Below are 23785 nucleotides of genomic sequence, written 5' to 3' on the forward strand. Positions count from 1 at the left end.
GGTTGTCGCGAATCGGATCGCGGACAAATTTTATTTTTAAATGTGAAATTAAGTAGGCATATTGTTTTTTAAAATGAAGTTTGAAAAGCCAACCATTAATTTCTTTACAAAACTCTCCTACGTGAGAGGGGTAAAAAAATAAAGTGTGGATTACAGTGTTACAGCTGTCTTCCATTTAATTAATGAGTCTACAAACTCTCCACCCACCATGTAGGCCAAAATAATCTTTAATAAACCCAAATGACTCTGTATAGATCGCCAAAACCAGATTTTGTACCTCACCCCCACCACGTGGGCCATACCATATTCAATTAATGAATCTCCTTCCTTCCTCTTCGTGATTTCTGCAATCTCCTTCCTTCCTCTCCGTCTTCTGGATTTCTGGATTTCTGCAATCTCCTTCATCTGCGTCTTCTGGATTTCTGCAATCTCCTTCCTCTTCGTCTTCTTTACTTCCTTCGATGGCGATATGTAATTCGGTTTCTTCTTCTCTTTGTTTTTCCTTTTTTCAATTTAATTCTCAAGGATACGGTCGCTTGTCTCGGCCGATTTTAGACCGTATCGGTCGAATCGGGCGAAATATCGCCGTTTTATTAAAGGGCGTGATAAATCGGCATATCTCATATCGGCAGGCTCAAAATACGAGTTAACTCGGGCGATACGAGTTAACTCGGACGAGTTGTTATACCATGGTTGCAAACCATTGGAAAGCGGCTTCCTCTTTCTCAACATCAACAATTCGGGTATGCACACCATCCATCCCATCGCCACCCTTGCGGAAATTTCTAGGGATATTAAAGTCTTTTGGAACCTTCACCCAAAAGAAGTGCTCATTCATTCCTTTAAATTTACAAGCTTGGGATAATAAGTTACAAGCTTATAACGGAAGCAGGGTGAAGTTGAGCTATATTTGTGCTTCCGTTATAAGCTTGTAACTTCTTATCCCTATAACTGTCAAGGAATGGAATGGACACTTCTTTTGGGTGAAGGTTGGAGAAGACTTTAATATCCCTCGAAATTTCCGCAAGCAACGCGGCGGCGGTGGGATGGATGGTGTGCATACTCGAGTTGTTGATGCTAAGAAAGAGGATGTCGCTTTCCAATGGTTTGCAGCAGATGATCAAAAGAAGCCTTGTAATTGGCTCCCCAATCCTGCGTATATTTTCGGGAATAGGCACTGCTAGTGCCCTACTCATAGTTCTGGTATGGTTCTTCCCCTATATGTTTACACCTTATTTCTCAGTTTTGTTTTTGTGTTTTTATGTTTTGTTGAACTATGCCCCTTTTTCTTCTGGCAGGTTATGATAAGCTGGACTTGAAATGTTTGGGTGTTGACAAGGAATTCAAAGCGATCAATCCGAAAGAACCTCTTCCCAGGTGTAACGTACTTACGTACTTACCATGAGAAAATTGCTGCTCCAGGAAAAAGATAAATAATGAACAAATGGAGCAAAATAGTTCTAAAAGTGAATCACCTAGAGACGAAGACACAGTTTTAACTGTCTACTCTAATGTTGGGGGGAAACAGAACCTAAAGATAATAATGTAAACACGGAGCAAAGTGTTTCTAAACCCGCCTATGATAAGGTTGTTAATACTGGTAGAGGGAGTGGTACCAATAGTAGTGTTTCCTAAAGGTGACAAGGGTAGTGAGAATGGTACCTAAAGTAATGTCCAAGGGGAGGTTATTGGAACTGCGAGTAAGAGTAATTCTGATGTTCATATAGCCAATGATATTGTGGAGAGAAATGAAGAGAATGTCGAGGGGGATAATGCTGATACGGTGGAAGGATCCTGTTGATTTCAACGGTGACAACATGATAAATCCCGAGATGAGTGATAGCAATGATAGGGTCGGTGACAATGATGCTGAACATGAGTATATTAATAACGCTTTTAAGGAACGGTGAGAACACCGCAAGCAGGGGTGGGGCTGATTTCGAGAATTGCAGGAATCCTGTTACTCGTGATTGCTTTGTCATTTTGAAAACACCAACCGAAATTCTCAGATTAACGATCACAATAATGAGGATGGTGACAATGATGCTAAACGTTTTAAACAATGTAGGCAAAAAGATAGTCACGGTGGGACTAACATAAATCTTGTTACTTGTGATAGCGCTTTCAGCGGTGAGAACACGGGGAGAAATTATGAGATTAACAATTGCACTGATAGGGATGGTGACAATGTCGATAAACCTATTTTTAAGCGACATAGGGGAAAAAATAGTCACGGTGGGACTAATAGTGGAATTCTTACTCCTTCCATTGCTACGAAGTCTTACACTTTAGGTCATCGTCCTCCGGTTCAAAGAGGAGCCGTTTTCTAAACACAACCGTTGTAATGGCTCTGACTCTGCTGATCATCCTGTATTTCAGCACACTCTGGAAAAAGAGGTTCAGCAACAGCATACCTCTAGCTCTCCTGGCAATGTTACTCCGGATTTGAAAGATAGAACCTTCGGTGTTTCTCAGCGCATGGAAGGGGATTCTTCTGAGTGTGTTCACCATTCAAGCAAACGTATCGAAAGTGACTCAGTCAAGATCCCCTGCTCTCCTTAAAGATTTTTCTGAATTCAGTGTGAGCAACCCCTTGGAGCCTAAGTGGAACTTTCGTGCCGATGAGTCAATTTCATCTGATATTCCTGGTGGTACTGTTGGCTTTCGAATGATCAATGGTTGTATTCTGCCTGATTGTTCTGTGCCTTATTCGGTGGGTACTACCTATCATGACCTTGGGAAGGTATGTTTTGTTTTTATAATGTTTTTTAATTAAGCTGTAGCAAATATATTCAAAACCCAAACATGTCTTTTCTTACATGTACAAACAATTACAGCAAGACCAATTACAAAAAAGAGACTTAAACCAAGCTCTATCTCAACCGCTTGTTTATGAGTCATAAGACTTAGAATCCTATACTTAATGTCCTCTTTGATGTGCTTTATTAGTATTTATCTTGTGTCAAAAGTTTTTGGTTCCACAGAACATCATTCCTGGCATTCCACACATGGTAAACAATAGCTTCTATGCCTCGAGTCTGAAACCTTCAAGCATAAGGTGAAACAAGTGAGTGTCACCATTGCAGAACATTAATAGTTCATCTGCAAAGCAAATGTGATTATGTAAAAAGTATATGAACACTCAAAGCTTGCCTTAGATTATTATTGACCTCTCATATTTATAACTAGTCTTATATGCACGCGATGCGTGCGGGATTATATAAAAATCGTAAAATTGAGTTATTGCAACTAATCGCTACAAATAAATAGGCAAGACTTTTTGTATCACTAATCAATTGAGAATGCGTGCGAATATAAGAAACATATTTGTAATAAACATTTGTTGTATCACTAAAAAATGTATAACGCAATACTTCGTGCTGATATAACCCAAGAAAACATAACATGTAATAACGGAAATCTATTGCCATATCAAAACTTAATATATGTCCTAATTAGGATTTGACAATCCTTAAAATCCTAATCTGTTACACAAAAAACTTAACTTATATGCACGTTATACATGCGAAAATGTATAAGAAAAACAAAAAAACATATTCCGTTCAAAATAGTACTCGGCGTGAATTCGTGAAATCCCCTTGTAAACTTCAGTTATTTTGATCTAACAGCCTCTAGATGAATCTTCTGATTAGTAGGAAAAGCTTTCTAACAATCTTCGACTGCATTACAGAAACTTCTAGGCTCTTTCCTTTCAGCTGCTGACTTCCCAGCTGTTTGTATGAGGATTTGAGAAAGTTGTTGAGCTGCAACTGCTTTACTCGAGTCTGCATATGTTGAGCTGTTGGCTGCTTGTGAAAAGCATGTGTGGCAGCTGAACATACAACAACAGGAACAAATTAAACTCGAGAATAGAAAGCAAAGAAATGAAAATGAATAATACGCAATAAGGAATCTTATGTTCAACGTGACAACCAAGTTGTAATTGCTATCAGAGGCAGCATAATTAATAATCCATGATTCACAAAGGTTTCAACATCAATGACACTATCAAGTTTCTTTTCCAGAGTACTGCATAACTGGTGAATAGGGCAAATCTGATCCTACAAATTGCAAAATAATACTTCCTCTATAAGACTCGTCACATCCAGAAACTTTGTACTAAACTCAAAAGACTTTAAATGCTTTACCGTTGAGTTAGAGAGAGTATCCAAACCACTGTCACCTAAGTTTGTCACAGGAACCTGAAGAGGAAGGGTAAATGCAGAATTTACAACAATGCCGTGTTGAAATTATCCGACCCAACATATACAATTCAGAAAAGAGCAAACCCAAAAGGGGTTTATGTAGATTTCATGCATCCCAAAAGCTGCATACAAAGAGCAGGTTACATAAAACCAGCAAACCATTAATTTTAGAAACCAGAAATAAATTATTCTACCTCGGAGAAGTTATGCCAGGATGTCAATGAAGGCATGCAAAGCTTGGAAATAGATGTCAATTTAAATGAGATGTTAAAAGAAGCAAGTATTCTGAAAATGGCAGTAAACCACTTGCTCTGACCCCACTTTTACCCAAGTCTACGTCTGAATCCTGACTCTCTCGTACTTTGCCTACCATGTCTTTTAAGTCATGTTTAGGAAATCATGCTTTCAGGGAATCACTTGTGGATCCTAAGAGGGAAAGACTTATTGTACAAAACATGTTCCAGTCTGCAGGGGTACGTTAATATTTCTATATCCACATTAATACCCATGTTGCTTTTGTTTATTGTTTAATTTTGTTGAGTTGATTGGAACATAATTAACACTTTCCTCCTTGTAGGAACTCACGCCAATATTTGAAAATTAGAGATGATTGGAAACTATTTTTTCAAGGCATTTGCTTTGTGCCATTTTCTATTCTCAATTGTATAGTCTCATCAAGCTCAAACAGGTCATAAGTAAAACACATAAAAAAATAGGTTGTGAATCCAACTATGCAAAGCCATAGAATCTTTGTGGGTTTTTGATGAGGCAAATCCCAAACAATACTATAGATAATATCTCTATCATGTGCCGAAAAAAGGCCTAGCATTCTCTCAGTAACTTTTCTCAGTCTCTCTACCAGCAGATAATCAAAAGATCAAGCAAAAAAGAAGTCAAGGGCAAGGTAATGAAGAGCAAGAAGCCATGGAACATTGACAGGCACAAAGCTTAACTAAACAAAGAAAAATAATAACTAAATGTAACAATGCATTCACTAATTCATAGTGAAAACTAAACACAAAAAAACATAACTAAATAAGAGAAATCCTTAACTAATTTAATTCTTAACTAAGCATGCCACACACTAAGGTACCACAAATCCAAACTAAAATTATCAAGAGATAACTAAAATGCAAATTTTTCGTGCATCAAATGAGTAATTTCAAAAGTACAACGTGACCTACGGTATATGCGAAGGAACTGAACCCCTAGATCTGCAAATTGAGTGTGAAATTGATTATGAAAAATACACTTACATAATCTCAAAGAAAGGGAAACGGTGGGGCTTTTCATCCGGTGGAACTCTTAGCGGTGTTCTTCGTTCGTGCCATTGTTGAGGAGAGAGAGTGCGATTTTAGGAGAGAGGAAGTTGAAGTTGCAGAGTTGATTCACTGGAACCCTAGATCTGCAGTTCTTCCATGGCAGGTTGATTTTGTTTTTGTTTCAATTAGGATAATTTGGACCAAACTGTAGATTTAAACATGTATCAATGGCTTAGCTACATATCCTAAAGTCCAAATCTTTGGTAACAAACCCATATCAGGATCAGGACCCTTACAATCCAACATAATCTTATGACTGAAATCAAGAGAATTGTTATTATTATTACTTTCAAAATCCAGAAAAAATATTTAACAAATTACCATAAGCTTCGCGGTAATTGACAGTGTACCGACGATGATGCAGCACACTTGTTGCTATGTGACCTATGAACAAACAAAAGCCAATCAATCAAACAAACAAAAATCTCAATAATTTTAAAATCCATAAACAAAATTTAACAAATTACCATAAGCTTCGCGGTAATTGACAATGTACCAACAGAGATGATGCAACACACTTAGCAACAGCATACGGCAACCCGGGAACCTTAATATCGATCAATACAATATCTCTGTCATATTTCTACAACAAAATAGTGAATTTTTAGTCATTTTTAACCTAAATATCAAATTACCAGCAAAAATCAACGAAACACATAACCTGACTCACCGGAAAATGAACATAGAATTATATAAAGCTGGGCTTCCATATTTGGCTTCGAAAATCAGATCTGGTGCAAAATTCCCATTGTATAAGAAATACATTCATCAAAGTGAATGAAGATGCGAAATGATGCCGAAATAATGGTGGATTATTTGAGAGGCAGGGTAGGGGGGTGACAGAGGTTAAAAAACCGCAGGGTAGAGCAAGGATTTCTTCATCGCTTGGTATTTGAGAGGCAGGGTAGGGGGGTGTCTCACTAAACTCATATCTCGGAGGTATTAACATTATTAACCCAGAAAAAAATATCAGAATATTGGGAAATAATTACCAAAAATCACGAAAATTACCTCCGATTTTTTGGAATTGAAGTTTAAGGCGACATAAGTGATGAGAGAAAATGATGCGAAGGAAGATGAGTAGATCGAGCGAGAAACCCTAGAAATCAAAGACTGGTATAGAAGCTCAGATAATTGGGGGAAATTTCATGGAATTTAGGTGTGAAAGATGGGGGTTGGCGTAGGGGTGGCGGCCTGGAGGGAGGGTGGCCCAAGATCGGAGAGAAGGTGGAGAAATGTAGATAGATTTTTCTACTTGCAAACTTTTGTCTTGATCGCGTCCTCTTGATTTGGAACCCTAATTTGCAATCCGTACTTTGTGCGCCTACATCGTTTTTCCACGATGAGGAATCCAGATCTTCGAAATTCGTTAGGGTTCTTCATTTCAGAGTTTGAATTTCTAAGGTTTCGATGGTGATCGGGGAAGAAGACAGGGAGGTTTGAATTACCATGGAGTTGAGAGGAGAGAGAAAAGGCGTGAGTTGAGAGGAGGGAGAGATTGTGCCGGTAGTGAAGCTCTAGGGTTTGGAAGGAAAGATGGGTTAGTGAGGGTATTATCGTCTATTCCTAGGGGGACACGAAAAGTGTATTTACTTATTTACCCTCAGATGTTCCTTTATATAATAGAGATTTTGAAATCAGATTAACAAAAAAAGATGCATAAATTCATACTTGTATAAGGAGTCTCCGAAGTCAGATCCAGACAATTGAGGGAAAAGGGGATCGCGGAGATGGAGAAGAGCAGCGGGAAGGAGAAGATGCGAAGACAACAACTGGAGGCGGGAAATCTAGGGTTTGATAGGCTACTTCAACTTCGGTTTGTTTGCATTTACAGTCTCCATAACATTGAAGTCTGGCATTGTCATTTAGTTGAGCTGGTATCTTTGAATAAGCTTCTTCTGCCACCCCGGTTTAATGACACTGGCAGATTCCGTTCACACGTGGACAACCCTCTAATTTGCAGTCATTGAGGCTGCTACACCGATCTGGCTTTGTTTCAGTTCCAGATTCTTTTGAAAGTGTTAAACCTGCTAAGACTCACAATGATGTATTAGATACTTTTAATAAATGCTAAATTATTAATTGTAGTGTAGTTATGTAAATAGTGGGAAGAAGAATAAGCAATGCACTTCTGATAGGGAAGGGATTGTGTTTTCTTTACCAAATGAAATAGTGAAGAGGATCACCAACAAAACTCAGACCGCCAAAGCGAAAGCTTTAGTCAAGCGAAAACTTTTGTGAACCAATTTCTTTTACAAAAATAAATAAATTAATGGATCTGTCACCCAAGTCACCACATCATAAGCACAATTATACTTATGACAACAATATAGTTATGGAGTCGGAGAGAAATATGTGAAGCATTAAGCAAATCATACACTCCCAAAATTAATCAAAACAGAAGAGCAAAACCCATGTTATCAACAAACCTAAGTAGGTGATCTCTATGCCTCTATACCAAAAATAACAACTCACTCGTCAAAATAGTTTCTCGTCGCAATCCGGAAACCTCAACCGCAAAATTGATGAGAACAGTTACTCTTAAATTTTGAATTTATCTAGAAATAGCAACAAAAGCTAATAGTTTTAGGTACATGATCTCATTTAGCACCAAATCTTGGCGTTGCAAATTACATCAAATATTTTAAACAAATAGAAAAACCTTTGTCGAAAGTCGTAACTACAAAAACACAATGCACCAATTTACTTAAAACAAATTATCAATTGAAATCTCAACTTAATTATCCCGTGAAAGGAAGAATCAGGTTCACTTATATCAACAAAAAAATTAAATTACAAAATAAAAAGAGATTCAGTCCATCGGAATTCGACTAAAATAAGGGAACACACACAAAAATCAACAAAAACCTACACTGATGCACCAGAAAACAGAGCAGGAGCATAGAAATCATGGCAAAAAATCACCTATCCCAGTAACCCTTCATTCATTATGCACAAAGCGCAAATTACAAATTAATTAAGTACCCTTCAATTTCAAATAAAAGAACTTAAATTGAACCCTAAAAAAATCCAAATCCCCAAAAATTTAGAACACCCAAGTTCATAATTTTCAAAAGAAAAATCCAGAAGAACTTGAAACCTCAAAATTACGACTTTTTGGGAAAAATTGAAAGTTCCACCATATCTACATTGAAATCAAACAAATTAACCTCAAATCAAATTCAAAATTAAAAACTCTAGGAGTGATAAGCAAACAATTCCATAAAATAACAACAAAATCCAAACAAAAATAAAAACCCTAGGAGAGAGAAAGGTACCTTGAGGACATCATCGGTGTGCTAAGGAGCTCGATCTTATTCTTCAGGTGGTGATCTTATGAGTATTTTTCACGTATTTGGCGAATTGATCCCTAATTTCCGTAAATGTAGTACATTTCTTCCCTGGTGATGTTGAAGTGCATATCAGAGGAAGAATTAACCAAATTAACCAAAATGCGTCAAGTGCAAATGACCTAAAACCCTAAAAATAAGTTTAACCAAAGATCTAATCAAAATACCTGAAGATTGTGAAGCTTGATGTAGTTCCAAGTCGCTGAAGGTGAGAGAGCAGCGAGAGAGACCAAAATACCTCTATTATTTTTGCAGAAAGGAGGCTTCGATCTTTTTGCAGCACCAGTTGCGGTCGTTGATGCGGTGGTGAAGGAATTTGCTGCCGCCAATAGAGCTCTGCATTTCCCTCCGATTGACCTCATAGTCGCCATTAAAGAGGGACGACGGCGAGGAATTGTAACCTAGGAAGACCTAGAAAAGAAGGTGAGAGGAGAGAGAAAAGTGAGACGGGGAGAGAGGCTCAGATCTCCTCAACAAAATTACCGAGAAAAGTGAGAGGGGGAGAGAGGCAGGTGAGAGGAGAGAGATGGGATAAACGAAACCTCGCCCTAGAAATGAAGGCTCAGCAAGCCCCGATAAACAACTAATGAGGGGTATTTTCGTCTTTTCGCTTGGGGACACGAAAAGTTGAGTTACCAAAATACCCTCAGTTGTTCCCTTATATAATAGAGATACAAAGATGTTAACAATACAAAGATGCTAACGTAAAGTAACGTAAGAAATCAATGTCATATATCAATACTACCACTAACTTGCATTCTTCAATTCGAAGCACTAATACCACTTAACGTATGAAATCAATTCCAAGCACTAATTAGGAAATCAATTCCAAGTAATATCTCAACAGATTAAGAGCCATAGATCTGCATCTAGTATGAACTTAAACTGAGTATGGGTGGCCACCAGTTCCATGGATCTTGAAAAATGCTCCATACACAAGGTAAAGAGGAGAGAAGAAAGAGGGTCCCCCTGTCTCAACCCTCCCCTCTTCTAGGTTGAATAAGAGGAGATGGAAGTCCATTGATCAGAATTGAGTATTGAGTTGTTGAAAGACATGTCATGACTAAGTGAACAAAAGAAGCAGGAAAACCTAACTCAAGCATGACTTTCTTAATAAATTTCCAATCTACAGTGTCATATGCCTTCCTCAAATCTAGTTTCATCATGCAACTTGGTCTGACTTGCCCCCTATTATACTGTTTAATGATGTCTTGTTTAATGATGTCTTGACAGAGTAATGTGGAGAATAGACCTGCCAGCAAAAAATGCCCCCTGAGTAGGGGAGATAATGTCGGGTTGATAGAGTTTCTTGCACATGAGTTTGGAGATACATTTGTAGTGAACTGAACAACATGCTATTGGTCTAAAATCATGATATTGGTCTAAAATCACCGATAGAAGCTAGCACAGTGATTTTGGGAACAAGAGAAATAGATGTAACATTGATCTCTCTCAAAATCCATTTGTAGTGAACTGAACAACATGCTATTGGTCTAAAATCCTATTGGTCTAAAATCACCGATAGAAGCTAGCACAGTGATTTTTGGAACAAGAGATATAGATGTAACATTGATCTCTCTCAAAATCCTTCATGTCAAAAAGAAATCAGCAATGGCTAAGCAGAAATCCTTTTTGATGATGGGTCAAGAAGCTTTAAAGAACATACTATTAAAGCCATCAAGCTCAGGGGCTTTGGTTACTGGAATTGCATCCAAAACACTCTTAATATCTTTCTCTTGAAAATTGCACTGAAGCATATCTCTGTGGACATCAGTAAGCGTAGGGCCTTGGTCCACAATGACAGTTTTTACAGAAGATCTACCCACCATAGTTTCACAGAAAAGAGAAGAGTAGAATTGAGTGAAAGCCTCTTGCACACCTTTTGTGGATTGAATCCACTCACCAGAAACATTGTGAATAGAATTAATTCTATTTTTCTTCCTTTTATGCTTCATACTCATGTGAAACAGTTTGGAATTTCATCACCAAGCTCTAACCACTGTATTTTAGCAGTTTGGTTTAGGAAGGAAAGATAGTTGGTATGAGCCTCTTTATATTTCTCACTAGCAATCTTTTTAGCTGTAGCTAGTTCACTATTAGTAGGGTCATCATGAAGCTTCTTTCGAGCCAATAACAAATCATGGTGGTATTTGAAGTTAGTAGACTCCACTGAAGTAAAACCAGTTCCGTTGTTCGCGATCCACGTATACCTTTATAAGACTTTAAACATGTGGCAACCATGGACGGACTTGCCCCAATTGTGTTGGACAGTGGTAGAAACCCATCAGCATTGGTCCACATGTTGTAGACCTAAAAGGTTTCTTGTGTTGGGAGGTCTTGTAACAGCTCAAAATCATGGGGCAATGATCATAGTGACCTTCGGGAAGAAAAGTAGCTTCTGCAGTTGGGAAAGCATCCTCCCAAAGAGAGTTAGCTAAAACCCTATCAATTCTTGAGAACACTCTGTTTGTACCATCTTGTCCTTGTTTTTTAGTCCAGATAAACTGTCTACCAACAGTCTTAACTTCCGTAACTTAGACGCAGTCATATCGTTCCTCATAGGCTGGATTTCAGAGAACCTAACAGGGGCCTCAATTCTATCTTCCATAGCCATTATAGAATTAAAATCCCCCATTATTTACCAAGGGCCATTGATTCTACGAGCTAGAGTAGCAAGATCTTCCCACAACAACAATCTTTCCTTCTTATCAGTCATGCCATATATGAATGTCCCAAAGAACTTTAGGTCAAAGGAGCAATGTGATAGTGAATGAGTTGGGAACTCATACATCTGATATCAACCTCAAAAGCATCTTGATCCCAACCTAGAACAATTCTTCCACTTGTATTGTGACAAAGATTGGTGGTAAAGCACCAACCTGGACACCGTAAGGTAAAAGTGTTCCCATGTTGGAAACCTTTACCTTTTTCTCAACGAGACTAAACAATTTTATCCGGTGAGAAAGTAGAATTGTCCTCACTTCCTATTCTTTTGTTTCTCTTGTTCAGTCCTCTCACATTCCAGCAAGCTATATTATCCATTAGACACAGGGGACTCCAACCTCTTGTCTAATGAACCAACATCATCAAAACCATCACCCTTTGGTGACAAGGAAGCCACTATATCATCATCCTCATTTAGAATCTGGAAGTTGTTCCTTGTTTGAATTTGCCTCAGTTCCTGGCACTTCTGCTTACTGAAACCAGTAGCTAGCACAAACCCCTCTTCATCAGGTGGGTTGGGGGCATGAGTCTGTGGGCCAGTAACAGGAGCAACAACAACAATAGATGGTTTCATCACCCTTGCCTTTTTGTATCTAGTTTTCTTTTTGTTATGAGTGCAGGTACCAACATTGTGTCATTGGACACAACGCAAGTTAAGGGAAGCCTGTTGATCCACCACCACACCCTTCTTATTCTAAAACTGGATAGTAGTGGGAAATTGCTGATCCATATGCACATCAACCAACACCTTGTCACACATCAACTTATCCCTCTTCAAGGTGGCTTGATCAACGTTGATTGGTTTGCCAATCTTTCCTGCTATCTTGTAGAGGCTCTTCTCCCCCCAATACTCTAAACTAGGGAGTTTGATCCAAATGGGGTGGGTTTTGATAGCTTCTTTAGCAAAGTTCACATCAGGGGATCAGGGTTTAATAATGAGGTGCTTGAATGAAAAAATTGAGGACTACCCTGCAGAACCTTCTCATTGTTCTCCATTATCAAGAAACGAACCAAATAGACCCCCTTCCCAATCAGAGAAACCTTATCTACCCCAAGCTTCCCCCAAATGCGATGAACATAACCATCAATAACATGTTGGGGTGGGTTTGCACCAATGATATAACACACGATAGAAGATTGCCAATTGTTCACCTCATCAACAATGTTGTCTAGTTCAATCTAGACAGGGGGGACTATTAATGACATTACTAGCAATTCTCACATCAGGATGAACATAATGCATTTCAAAATGATTCACAATATTAGCAATCGAAGGGTGATCAACATTCAAACAACTCCCGCCAGAATATTGAAAGTGGGTTCGAACATCCTTGCCCTGGCTGAGACCTTTGATCCGGGCATTAAAGTCATTTCCTACATTCATTCGGTGTTGCAATTCCCTCAATGAAGATTTCGGGGTGAGAATCTGGTCCTCAATCAGAAATTCATCATCTAGGTATGAACTCAATTTTTCAGAAATGGCGATTTCCACCCTTGTTGGGGTGGTGTGTTATTTAGCTTGTGCATGCGTATTAGATTTCTTCTTAGGAACTTGTTTTGTGTTCTTCTTCTTCCTGAATTCTGTGCTTGCTTTCGAGGTCTTGCCATTGTGTCGAGGAAGGCCCGATCGCCTCTTCGAACCCTCTCAACAAGTTTTTTATAATACATACTCTATTTGATTGCACTTGTGCGCATAGTTCTCAGAACAAACATTTATTGTTGAATTCATGGGTAGTATGTTACTCCCATTTGAGATTGCTAGTTACAACTTACAACTATATGGTTGTGAGACTTATGACTTTTGATCAATGACTAATAAAATTTACTGCCTCGTAAATTAACAGGAAGTCCATAGCATATTACATACGTCGTATTAGGTTTTTTTATTCCCAGAACATCTTGATACACTCTGTTTCATAATCATCCGCAGTACAACATTGGGGGACAAGGTAATGGCAATTGAAACCCTAAAATGAACAAAGGAGCTAGCAGCAGAAGGTCAGAAGCATTTAGAAGAGACAGTTGAGGCCGCATTTCGGATCTTATATGCAATGAATGATGAGCTCTGCAGCCCAACCTTGTGGTCTACAACTACCTCTTATCCTTCTGTCATTCCTGGTACTAGTACTCCCATTACTATCACCGGTAATGGGCATAGTGAGGGTTCAAATGGTGATGTTTCATTAGATTCAACCCACCAATTTTATATGGGTGGTGGCACTCTTGAACAAGCTCGTCTTCGTTATAAATCTTCTGTGGCTTCTCTTCGTGTTGTTCTCAATGCCATGCTTCAGAACCACAAGGTAAGTTTCTCTAATTCCTTTTTTTTATTGCAAGAATGTAAACTAGATAATTGAAGTTTTTTGACATTGTTCTTTCTTAAAATTGAATGACATTTGTTTAATAGAATCATAGGGCTTTAGAAATTTTACATCAAGTGTTCTCAAGATATGAGAGTTATAGAGGGATCCCTCAAGATATTCCAACTCATGCTTCTCATATCATTTCCATCGAGATTAACATTCTATTTTGTACAGGAAAATGGCTAATTTTTAGTTGAAAGGAAAAACAATCCTTGGAAACCAAGTCTCAAATTTCCCTCATTTTTGTTTTTGAACACAGAAATAATGCAAGTTAAAATCAGTTTCCAAAGATGGAAAAGACTAATCCTCCTTTGAAGAAGGGTGCCTTACCTTTCTTTTCTCCTCCCTTAAACCAAATACATCCTAAAGGAGTGGTTTTGTTGTCAGCATTTACTTTACAGCCAGAATATAGGCCATAGGCGATTGGCCGTAGTGCATTGGCCATAGGGGTCGACTATGATCATAGTTTTCTTGTTTTCTCTATGTTTTCCCCTTCAACAATATTCAATTAGTAGATTTTCAAACATTAGGGTTGCTGCTGCTGTGTTTACAGGCATCTGACAGACTTGTGCAATTGTTTCCTTTTGGTCAGGAAGATGTGGATGGTTCTGTCTCGAAGGAAGATGAAGCTGAAATCGAAAAGTTAGAAGATCAAGTATCTAGTTTGAGGATGCATATGGTAATGTTAAAACTTAATTACTGTTAGTTATTTTTATCTGAAAAATTCACCGTCATAAGTTCAGCTCCTGTGAACTATTTCTGATTTCATGGAAGCATGATGTTGAGTGCTTCTGTGAGGTCACGGAGCTTATCATGGTGCGGGAAAGAATAGCTTTAAGATCAAAATTTTCCTCGTCATTGTTGTTTAATTGCTAGTGACTAATTGAATGGGATTTGTTTAAGGATGTTTTAAGTTATTTGCGTAAGAAATAAAGGCTATTGAAATCAAATAAATAAGAGAAATTTAATAACTTTACTTGATTGATAATCTCCGGATTACAATGATTGTGCCGTGGTATGAAGGCCACTGACTTAGAAGCGAATTTCGCCACTACCGGTATAGGCTCTCAAGTGACGAACGCCCCCCAAGGTTAACACAATCCTCCTCTAAATTCGTGCACCCGAACTCAGAAGGTGGAACTGCTCAAAAACTACTCAGATCTCTAATAGGGTTTGTGTTTTTAGTTTTTTGTATATATTGAGTTTTGGGTAACCTCGTGTATATATTATTTGTAGCTGATCGTTATCAAATACTTCGACATATAATACGTAGAGTAGTAGGAGACTACAAAGATTCTTGAAACAGGAAAATAAGCTAAGTGGGACCCGCATGTATAACTTGATATACTTGCAAAATCTTCTTCCTAATTGGTTAAGAGTCACGTGCCTTATTAATTGGAAATTAATAAGTCCATTGCAATTTGCAGCAACAATTGTCCAGCAAGCTCCGCGGTTTATGCGTGGCAAAGCATCCTTGGCCACGGTGCAGCTGTGGGCTTAGCTGAATTTTCCACGCAAAAACTAATCCAAATACTACGCTTTGCATTATTACCAACAATCCCCCACTAAGACAAAGCTAAATTACACTGAGAGAATCTGAGCAGTAAAAGTAGGTTAAGTACTTAAATGTTTGTATCTAAAGGTTTGAACTAACACATAGTGAAGTGGGGTGTTTAACGGTCTAGAGAGTATCCAAAAGGATTGAACTCCTAGATTATTAAAGTTACCTGACAACACATACCTTGCCATAGAAGCTTGAGCAATTCCTCGATAAGAACACGGCCGCTCATCTTGGGACTCTTAGTGAACGCTCTAGAGAGATATCCCATCACTCATAGAAGGAGGCCACCCCTTCACATTCACCGCAGGTGTTCCACGAACATTAAGAACATTTAAGTTCAACCTTCCATCTATACAACTCACCGGTCATCTCACGACACCACTAGCTCGAGTGGCCTATGTCTGTGAGGCTAGTTATATAGATCTTCTCATGACACCATTAACTCGAATGGTCCCGGTCTATGAGGCTAAGCAAAGAAGTACCGTATCTACAGAGCATCTCATGACACCACTTAGACAAGTGACCTCGGTCTATGAGGCTAGATACATCCAGAGCTTTTAACTCACATACATCATCCCTTTCGGGATGGCTCACCACACGGCTTTAGTATCTCTCAAACCCATACCTCTTGATGAATCAAGTACCTTCCTTCTGTCCAACCCTTTTGTAAAAGGATCCGCTAGGTTCTTCTCCGTTCTAACATATTCCAGAGAAATCACACCATTCACAATAAACTGTCTTACAGACTCATGTCTGACACGAATGTGTCTCTTCTTGCCATTATACGCACTATTCTTCGCAACAGCTATGGCAGCTTGTGAATCACAATGAATAGGTACAGAAGGAGTTGGCTTACCCCATAATGGAATGTCTGCTAACAAGTTTCTCAACCAATCGGCCTCCTGCGTCGCAAGATCTAAAGCAATGAACTCCGACTCCATGGTAGACCGAGCTATGCACGTTTGCTTAGATGACTTCCATGAAATTGCACTTCCACACAAGGTAAAAACATACCCACTTGTTGAGCTCACCTCATCACTGTCTGTCACCCAGTTCGCATCACAATACCCTTCGAGCACCAATGGAAAACCAGTAAAGTTTAAGCCCCATTCCATGGTGCCTCTAAGGTATCTCAATAGATGTTTGAGGGCACTCAAGTGCTCCCCGCTTGGATCATGGGTATAACGACTGAGTCTACTCACTGCAAAAACAATATCAGGTCTTGTGCAATTCATCAGGAACATAAGACTACCAATCACCTTGGCATATTCCTCCTGAGAAACACTAGTTCCATTATTCTTGAACAGATGTTTGTTCGGATCACACGGCGTCCTCACGGACACCACATCAAAGCAATCAAACTTCTTCAAGATCTTCTCCGCATAATGTGTTTGAGACAACATGTAGCCCTTGTCGATTTTAGTGAATCTCACACCAAGTATCACATCAACCTCACCCAAGTCTTTCATCTTAAATTTTGAGGACAAGAAGTTCTTAGTTTCATTTATGGCATCTAAAATAGCACTGAATAATAGCATATCATCAACATATAAGCATATAATCACACATTCAGTACCAAACATCTTTGTGTAGACACACGCGTCACTGCCATTCACCACAAAGCCAAAACTAAGAATAGTGTTATGAAATTTTTCATACCATTGCTTCGGTGCCTGCTTCAAACCATATAACGATTTTTTCAGTCTGCATACCTTATTCTCCATCCCAGGAACTACAAAGCCAGGGGGTTGCTCCATGTAGATTTCCTCCTCCAGATCTCCATTTAGGAAAGCTGTTTTAACATCCATCTGATGAACAATCAAATTAAACGCAGATGCTAACGCAAATAAGATACGAATAGTAGCTATCTTTGTCACAGGAGAGTAAGTATAGAAATAGTCAACACCAAACTTCTGAGAGAATCCTCGAATCACAAGCCTGGCCTTGAACCTTTCAACTGAACCATCAATCTTCTTTTTCCTCTTGAAAATCCACTTGCATCCTATGGCCCTACTCCCTTTCGGGAGCTCCACCAACTCCCAGGTTTGATTTGTCAAGATAGATTCAAGTTCACTATTGATCGCTTCCTTCCAGAAACTTGCATCAACGGACCTCATAACTTCTTCATAGGTTTTGAGGTCATCATCTACTACTTGTAGACACACCATTATTTCATCCAAATTATCCATACTTTCCATCTCCGCGAGGAACGCTGTGAGAAAGTCAGGTCCAAAACTTGTTTCTGTCCTTTGCCTTTTACTTCTCCTAGGTTGCATTTGATTGTCAGGCATAGGAAAAGTTTTAATATGTTCTGCAGAAGGTCCAGCCTGAGAAGACTGTCCTGCAAGAGGGGTAACAAAGGAAGAATCATTAGCAGCAATGCTATCTTTCAAAGGAAATACCTGCTCGAAGAACTCAGCATATAGAGTGATCATCAAGTCTCATGAACCTGTATGCTGCACTGTTCTCCGCATAGACTACCAACACAGTATCAAATGTTCTCGAACCTACAGTAGGCCGTTTGAAAGATGGATAACCTACTTTTGCTAAACACCCCCACACCTTCAAGTAGCTTAGGTTAGGAGCATAACCCTTCCAATACTCATACGGAGTCTTGTCCAGCTTTTTGTGAGTGACCCTGCTCAATACAAAGTTTGCAGATAGCACTGCTTCCCCCCACAAGTTATCAGGAAGACTTGAACTCAAAAGCATTGCATTCATCATTTCTTTCAACGTTCGATTATTTCTTTCTACTATGCCATTCTGCTGTGGGGTGTATGGAGCTGTCACCTCATGAATAATGCCTTCCTTCTCGCACACTTCCTTCAGGAATGTAGACCCATATTCTCCACCTCTGTCAGACCGTACCCTTTTGATTTTTCGATCTAACTGATTTTCTACCTCTGCTTTATACACCAGGAACTTGGATTCTGCTTCATCTTTAGACCTTAAAAGGTAAACCTTGCTATACCTTGAAAAATCATCAATGAAAGTAATGTAGTAGCGTTTTCCACCTCTACTTTCCAAGTTCTTGAAATCTGCTAAGTCAGTGTGAATTAACTCTAACAATGTTGTCTCTCTCTTTGTGACTGGTTTATACGATTTCTTCACAAACTTTGACTCAATGCATACACCACATTTATTGTGTTCATCAATTGTCATATTGGGGAGAAGATTTAAGCTCTTCATACGTTTCAATTTGCTCACCCCCACATGTCCCAGTCTACTACCACAGATCAATGGACTCAACAATATAAGCAGAAGAAGAATTCTTATTCATGTAGAATCAAATACAAAGTCAAGAACAAACAAACCCCCATTAAGGTATCCCTTTCCTAAATATTCGCCATTGCGAGTCAGAATAAGCTTGTTAGCTTCAAAAACTAACTTAACACCTACTTTGTTTAACAAAGCACCAGAAATCAAATTCCTACGAAGGGATGGTACATACAGTACATTGTGTAAATCTAGTGTTTTGCCAGAATTGAGCTTGAGAAGCACCTTGCCCTTGCCAAGTACCTCAGAGCTGCTTGAATTTCCCATGTATACTTGTTTGCCCTCTTTAGCTTTCTCAAATTCCACGAACATGTCTTTGTTGGCACAGAAGTGCCTCGAAGCCCTTGTGTCAACGATCCACTTAGTTATGTTTTCCACCAGGTTCACCTCAGAAATCACAGCAGCTATCACATCATCTGTCTCTGCAATATGAGCCTCACTCTTTGGTTTAGCCTTGTTGTTGCTCTTCTTATTCCGACATTGGTACTTGTAATGTCCCTCCTTTCCACAGCCATAGCTCACACCTGTGAACTTCTTCTCAATTCTCCCTGTCTGCACAAACTTGCCTTTCTTTGCATTTCCTGAACTTTGTCCCCTGTTCAAGTTACCATAACCTGCATTCTTATCAGAATTAACATTAGTTTCAACAGGATTTGCTCTCACAGCAAGTTCATTCTTGGGTTTCAGTGGAGTATCTTTGAGCCGGTTTGCTTCTTCAACCTTCATATGACTCACTAGCTCAACAAGAGTCAAATCCCTTTTCTTATGTTTCAGACGGTTCCTGTAGTCAGACCAGGAATCAGGCAATTTCTCAATCAATACATTGGCCTGAAGAATTTCGCACATCTTCATGCCTTCAGCAAGAACTTCAGCAACCAGGGTCTCATATTCATGGACTTGCTCCATGACAGGCTTAGTATCAACCATCTTAAAATTAAGCCAATTTCCAGTAACATACTTCTTCTTCCCAGCATCATCTGCACCATACTTCTTCTCAAGAGATTCCCAAATTGCCTTAGCCGATTTTTCTTTAATACAAAGATCAAAAATTGGGATAGTCATGTGGTACACCATGTGAGCCCTAACAACCTTATTGTCTTTGTCATACTTTTTAACATACTCCTCATTACTCGTAGCAGTTGTACTACTAGTTGATTTTCCAGATTGAACAGGTGTATCAAGAACAGTAATAGTTTTTTCAGTTGAGGTTATAGGGATAGGACGATCATTGAACAACACATAATCAATATCAGCTTGTTCAAAATAAATTAACAATTTTTGAGACCATCTCTTTTAATTAGTTCCATTAAGCGGTTCCAATTTTGACAGATCCAACATCAAACGAGATTGCGGTAATCCAGACATGATTTCAATAGTAAAACTTCGCTTCTAAATTGTAAGAAATAAAGGCTATTGAAATCAAATAAATAAGAGAAATTTAATAACTTTACGTGATTGATAATCTCCGGATTACAATGATTGCGCCGTGGTATGAAGGCCACTGACTTAGAAGAGAATTTCGCCACTACCGGTACATGCTCTCAAGTGACGAACGCCCCCCAAGGTTAACACAATCCTCCTCTAAATTCGTGCACCCGAACTCAGAAGGTGCAACTGCTCAAGAACTGCTCAGATCTCTAATAAGGTTTGTGTTTTTGGTTTTTTGTATATATTGAATTCTGGGTAACCTCGTGTATATATTATTTGTAGCTGATCATTATCAAATACTTCTACATATAATACGTAGAGTAGTAGGAGACTACAAAGATTCTTGAAACAGGGAAATAAGCCAAGTGGGACCCGCATGTATAACTTGATATACTTGCAAAATCTTCTTCCTAATTGGTTAAGAGTCACGTGCCTTATTAATTGGAAATTAATAAGTCCATTGAAATTTGCAGCAACAATTGTCCAGCAAGCTCCGCGGTTTATGCGTGGCAAAGCATCTTTGGCCACGGTGCAGCTGTGGGCTTAGCTGAACTTTCCACGCAATAAATAATCCAAATACTACGCTTTGCATTATTACCAACGATTTGGTTTGAAGAAACTCCGTATAAGATTGTATCATTTTAGTTAGAGCTTCCATCCCGGTTCCAGGTAATCCTGGGATCGATTCTCATCTCCGCCCTTGTGGCTCAATTGCACCAAAAAAAAAAAAAAATTGTTGTCATCTAATAAAATTGAGGAAAATTTGGAAATATTAATCCAACCTTTGGCCGATTTTCTTTTATTAATCCCACATTCGACATATTTTTTAATAATCCCATCTTTACTACCCGACGACTTTTATTGGGCTTAATTGACCAATAACAGGTGAAAAAGTCAACAATGTGGTGATAAAGTGATGATGATGACTGAATATATCGAGAGAGAGTACTGCCACTTAAAGACATATTACCGTCTACAACAAGTTTATGACATGTTAGGCGTAATAAAAGTCGTTAGGTAGTAAAGGTGGGATTATTAAGAAATATGCCATAGGTGGGCTTAATAAAAGAAAATCGGCAAAAGGTTGGATTAATATTACCAAATTTTCCAATAATTGATTAGTTAAGCAATGAACCAATTAGTTAACCAATGAAATAAATTAGTTAAGCAATGAGATCAATTATTTAATAATAAGTTTGTTAAAAAATAATAACTATTTTGTTATTCAATTAGTTATGATTTTATTACTTTTACTTATGTTTTACACTAGTTTAGTTAATACCAAAAAAGTGGTCTAATCGTAAGACGGTCTTACACAAAAGATTTTGATATAATTTTCTGGTGTGTAATTGCAGGATCTTGTACATAAGAACAAGCACCTCAAGCATCTCATCGATCAGTTACGAGATCTTATTACAGATATATCAACTTGGCAAAGTCCTTGTTCTGTTGCAAGATAGCTGGTTTTGAAGCAAAATGCATCAGCAAGTTCCGTACTTGTTTTTGTCAAAAGGGAGCTTCCATCACAATCTTTGCAATAGTTAGAGGAAATTGACTACTCCTGTCAACTTCGAAACATTTATTGACAGGAATTGTGAATGTTGCAACTCATATTGTTATGTTTTGTCAGCAATAATTTTGATTGAAGAAACCCCTTGTCATGTACTAGGAGTAAACCAAACAATTTCTTGACTTATTGGAAATGATTCCAATTTCCAACCAAAATGTTGGAGGTTTTCCTTACCATTCTCCCCCACTTTTAAAGTGTCTGACCCGCTAAAACGGGTTTGGGGTATCGGAGAGGTGTTCCGTCTCGGAAGGGTTTTTCATCTTACTTATATCAGAAAGTGTACTAGTAGTAAAACTTACATTATACTCCGTACTGCATTTTAATTATTTTGTGATTTGACACTAGCCTGGAACTTAACCTGTTAAACCCAGTCTAAGTAATTTTTATTTTTTTTTGAAAGAAAATATACATGAAAAATAGGATAGTATTTACCCAAGACTATTTCCTAACTTATCTAAAGAACTGAAATAATAAAATTTACTATCTAATGGTTAACATCTCGATGAGTTTGTGTATGATTAGCTTTACGATACACATGTGAGATGTAAGTTTTTCAAAACGAGTCAGCAAATGCTAGACATCATTCATTACCAACTGGATTTTTCGGATATTGTGTTTTACCATGCAAAACACCCCGTATTAATAATCTTGAGTTATCACCCTCAATGCTAAATCAGCAGTACTCCAATAAAATAAAATTTAGTACACAAAGATACGTTATTCTATACCGTTGAAATTGAGGGAAATTACCTTCTGCCGTAAAACTAAATTCACCCTGCTCGTTGAACTCTTGTCACTTCATCAAAGTGAAAGTTGTCACACAGCCAAGAAAAAACGGAGAGCTCCGTAGTTGATATAAAATGCAAATTGGCAGAAGCAAACGAAATAAAATGTTCGGTATTTTTTTACATAATTTTTTTTTTTTTTTTTTTACAAAATAAAAAACTAAAATATGAACACAAATTCTTATTTACATGGGATGTACGATAAAAATTGTACAACGAAGTTAAAGTTGACGTGAAATGTTTAAAAGTTACCAATATATATGTAAAAAATATCTACTTTTTAGTAATTAAAATTTTTATTTTAGTAAAAAAAATCTTCAGAAACACTAATAATGTATAAAATTAACCATTTAACACTTTAAAATGTTTATTTATTAACTTTTTTTTAATAATATAAAAGTTAGAGAAAATTAGGTAAAAGTTATGTTGGTGCACAATAAATTTATTGTACACCTTGTACATACAAGATCTTTTAAAATATGAGACAAAAAGTAGATTTCATTCCAGTTTTTTTTTTTTTTGGTTAGTTTTCAAAATCAATAAATTACTACATGTATTATGACCAATCTTTCATACAAAATCATACACTGAAAACCGATACACACCAAAAGAGCCCTTAATAATGCAACCAAGACAAAATGGAAGTGATAATTTACATCGCAGGAATAAAATAATGATGAACAGGCCCACATACCAGCCCATTTTGGAGAAAAGCCCATCTATAGCTCAAGTCAATGATGTTAGATTGTTAGGTCCGGGCGTGCGTCAATTCATTTGTCAGGGACTCAGGGGGTATAAATTTTGTTGGAGTTGGGTAACTTGTTGCACGGAGCCACGGAGTATGAGACATCAAAGATTATCTTTCAAAATAGTACGGTTTCGTAGATTAATAGCTAGGTCACTTTGTATCTTAGTTTGATTTGTGTCGGATCTTGTTAGATTCGTCTCGATATATAGTTTAAAAATATTATTCCAAAACTTTTAATGATAAGTGGTAGAAGCTATTAATATCTGTTGTTAAAACTGCACAAAAAAGTAAATGGGACAAATAATGAAACAACAAGAAACAAAGAGAATACAAGTAACCTATACTACTCCTTTCGTTCCTAAAAGTTTTCCCATTTTTCTTAGGCACATTTTTCATTGCATATTTTGTATCGTTAATATCTCTAACTACATGTAAGTAATTGTTAAAAGTACT

At 37.9% G+C, this 23785-nt stretch overlaps 2 protein-coding genes and 1 long non-coding RNA gene across 14 annotated transcripts in view; 1 reads left to right on the forward strand and 2 right to left on the reverse strand.

Annotated features, from left to right (window-relative positions):
• Positions 1-21911, forward strand: part of LOC110776159 (mediator of RNA polymerase II transcription subunit 30) — a 28489-nt gene extending 6578 nt beyond the window's left edge. For 2 of the 7 annotated variants that reach the window (XM_021980709.2, XM_056840810.1), the window contains 3 exons: positions 13446-13904; positions 14557-14643; positions 21585-21910. In XM_021980709.2, coding sequence (XP_021836401.2) covers positions 13653-13904; positions 14557-14643; positions 21585-21689 — 444 coding nt within the window. In that variant the 5' untranslated portion in view covers positions 13446-13652 and the 3' untranslated portion in view covers positions 21690-21910. Of the gene's footprint in view, positions 1-2379; positions 2744-9412; positions 13058-13445; positions 13905-14556; positions 14870-21584 lie in introns of those variants that run through there. The other 5 variants (XM_056840812.1, XM_056840813.1, XM_021980712.2 and 2 more) reach the window with 5 other exon arrangements.
• LOC130459086 (uncharacterized) lies at positions 3314-9390 on the reverse strand. 6 transcript variants are annotated; one of them, XR_008931097.1, is made up of 9 exons: positions 9045-9384; positions 8806-8928; positions 7199-7554; positions 6198-6258; positions 5995-6110; positions 5849-5911; positions 5462-5672; positions 4149-4202; positions 3314-3832 (listed from the first exon to the last, which is right to left on the reverse strand). It is a non-coding gene; the product is annotated as an uncharacterized lncRNA (long non-coding RNA). The 6 variants fall into 6 exon arrangements; XR_008931098.1 differs by having other exon boundaries at positions 3314-4061; positions 4149-5672; positions 9045-9390; XR_008931096.1 differs by having other exon boundaries at positions 4149-5672; positions 9045-9389.
• On the reverse strand, positions 9852-10706 carry LOC130470089 (uncharacterized). Its single transcript, XM_056839669.1, has 2 exons — positions 10544-10706; positions 9852-10129 (listed from the first exon to the last, which is right to left on the reverse strand). Exons 1-2 carry the CDS (start codon positions 10704-10706, stop codon positions 9852-9854), a joined length of 441 nt encoding a protein of 146 aa, XP_056695647.1.
• Positions 21912-23785: the final 1874 nt, after the last annotated feature.

Source organism: Spinacia oleracea, chromosome 3, assembly GCF_020520425.1.
Source record: "Spinacia oleracea cultivar Varoflay chromosome 3, BTI_SOV_V1, whole genome shotgun sequence".
Taxonomy (NCBI): domain Eukaryota; kingdom Viridiplantae; phylum Streptophyta; class Magnoliopsida; order Caryophyllales; family Amaranthaceae; genus Spinacia; species Spinacia oleracea.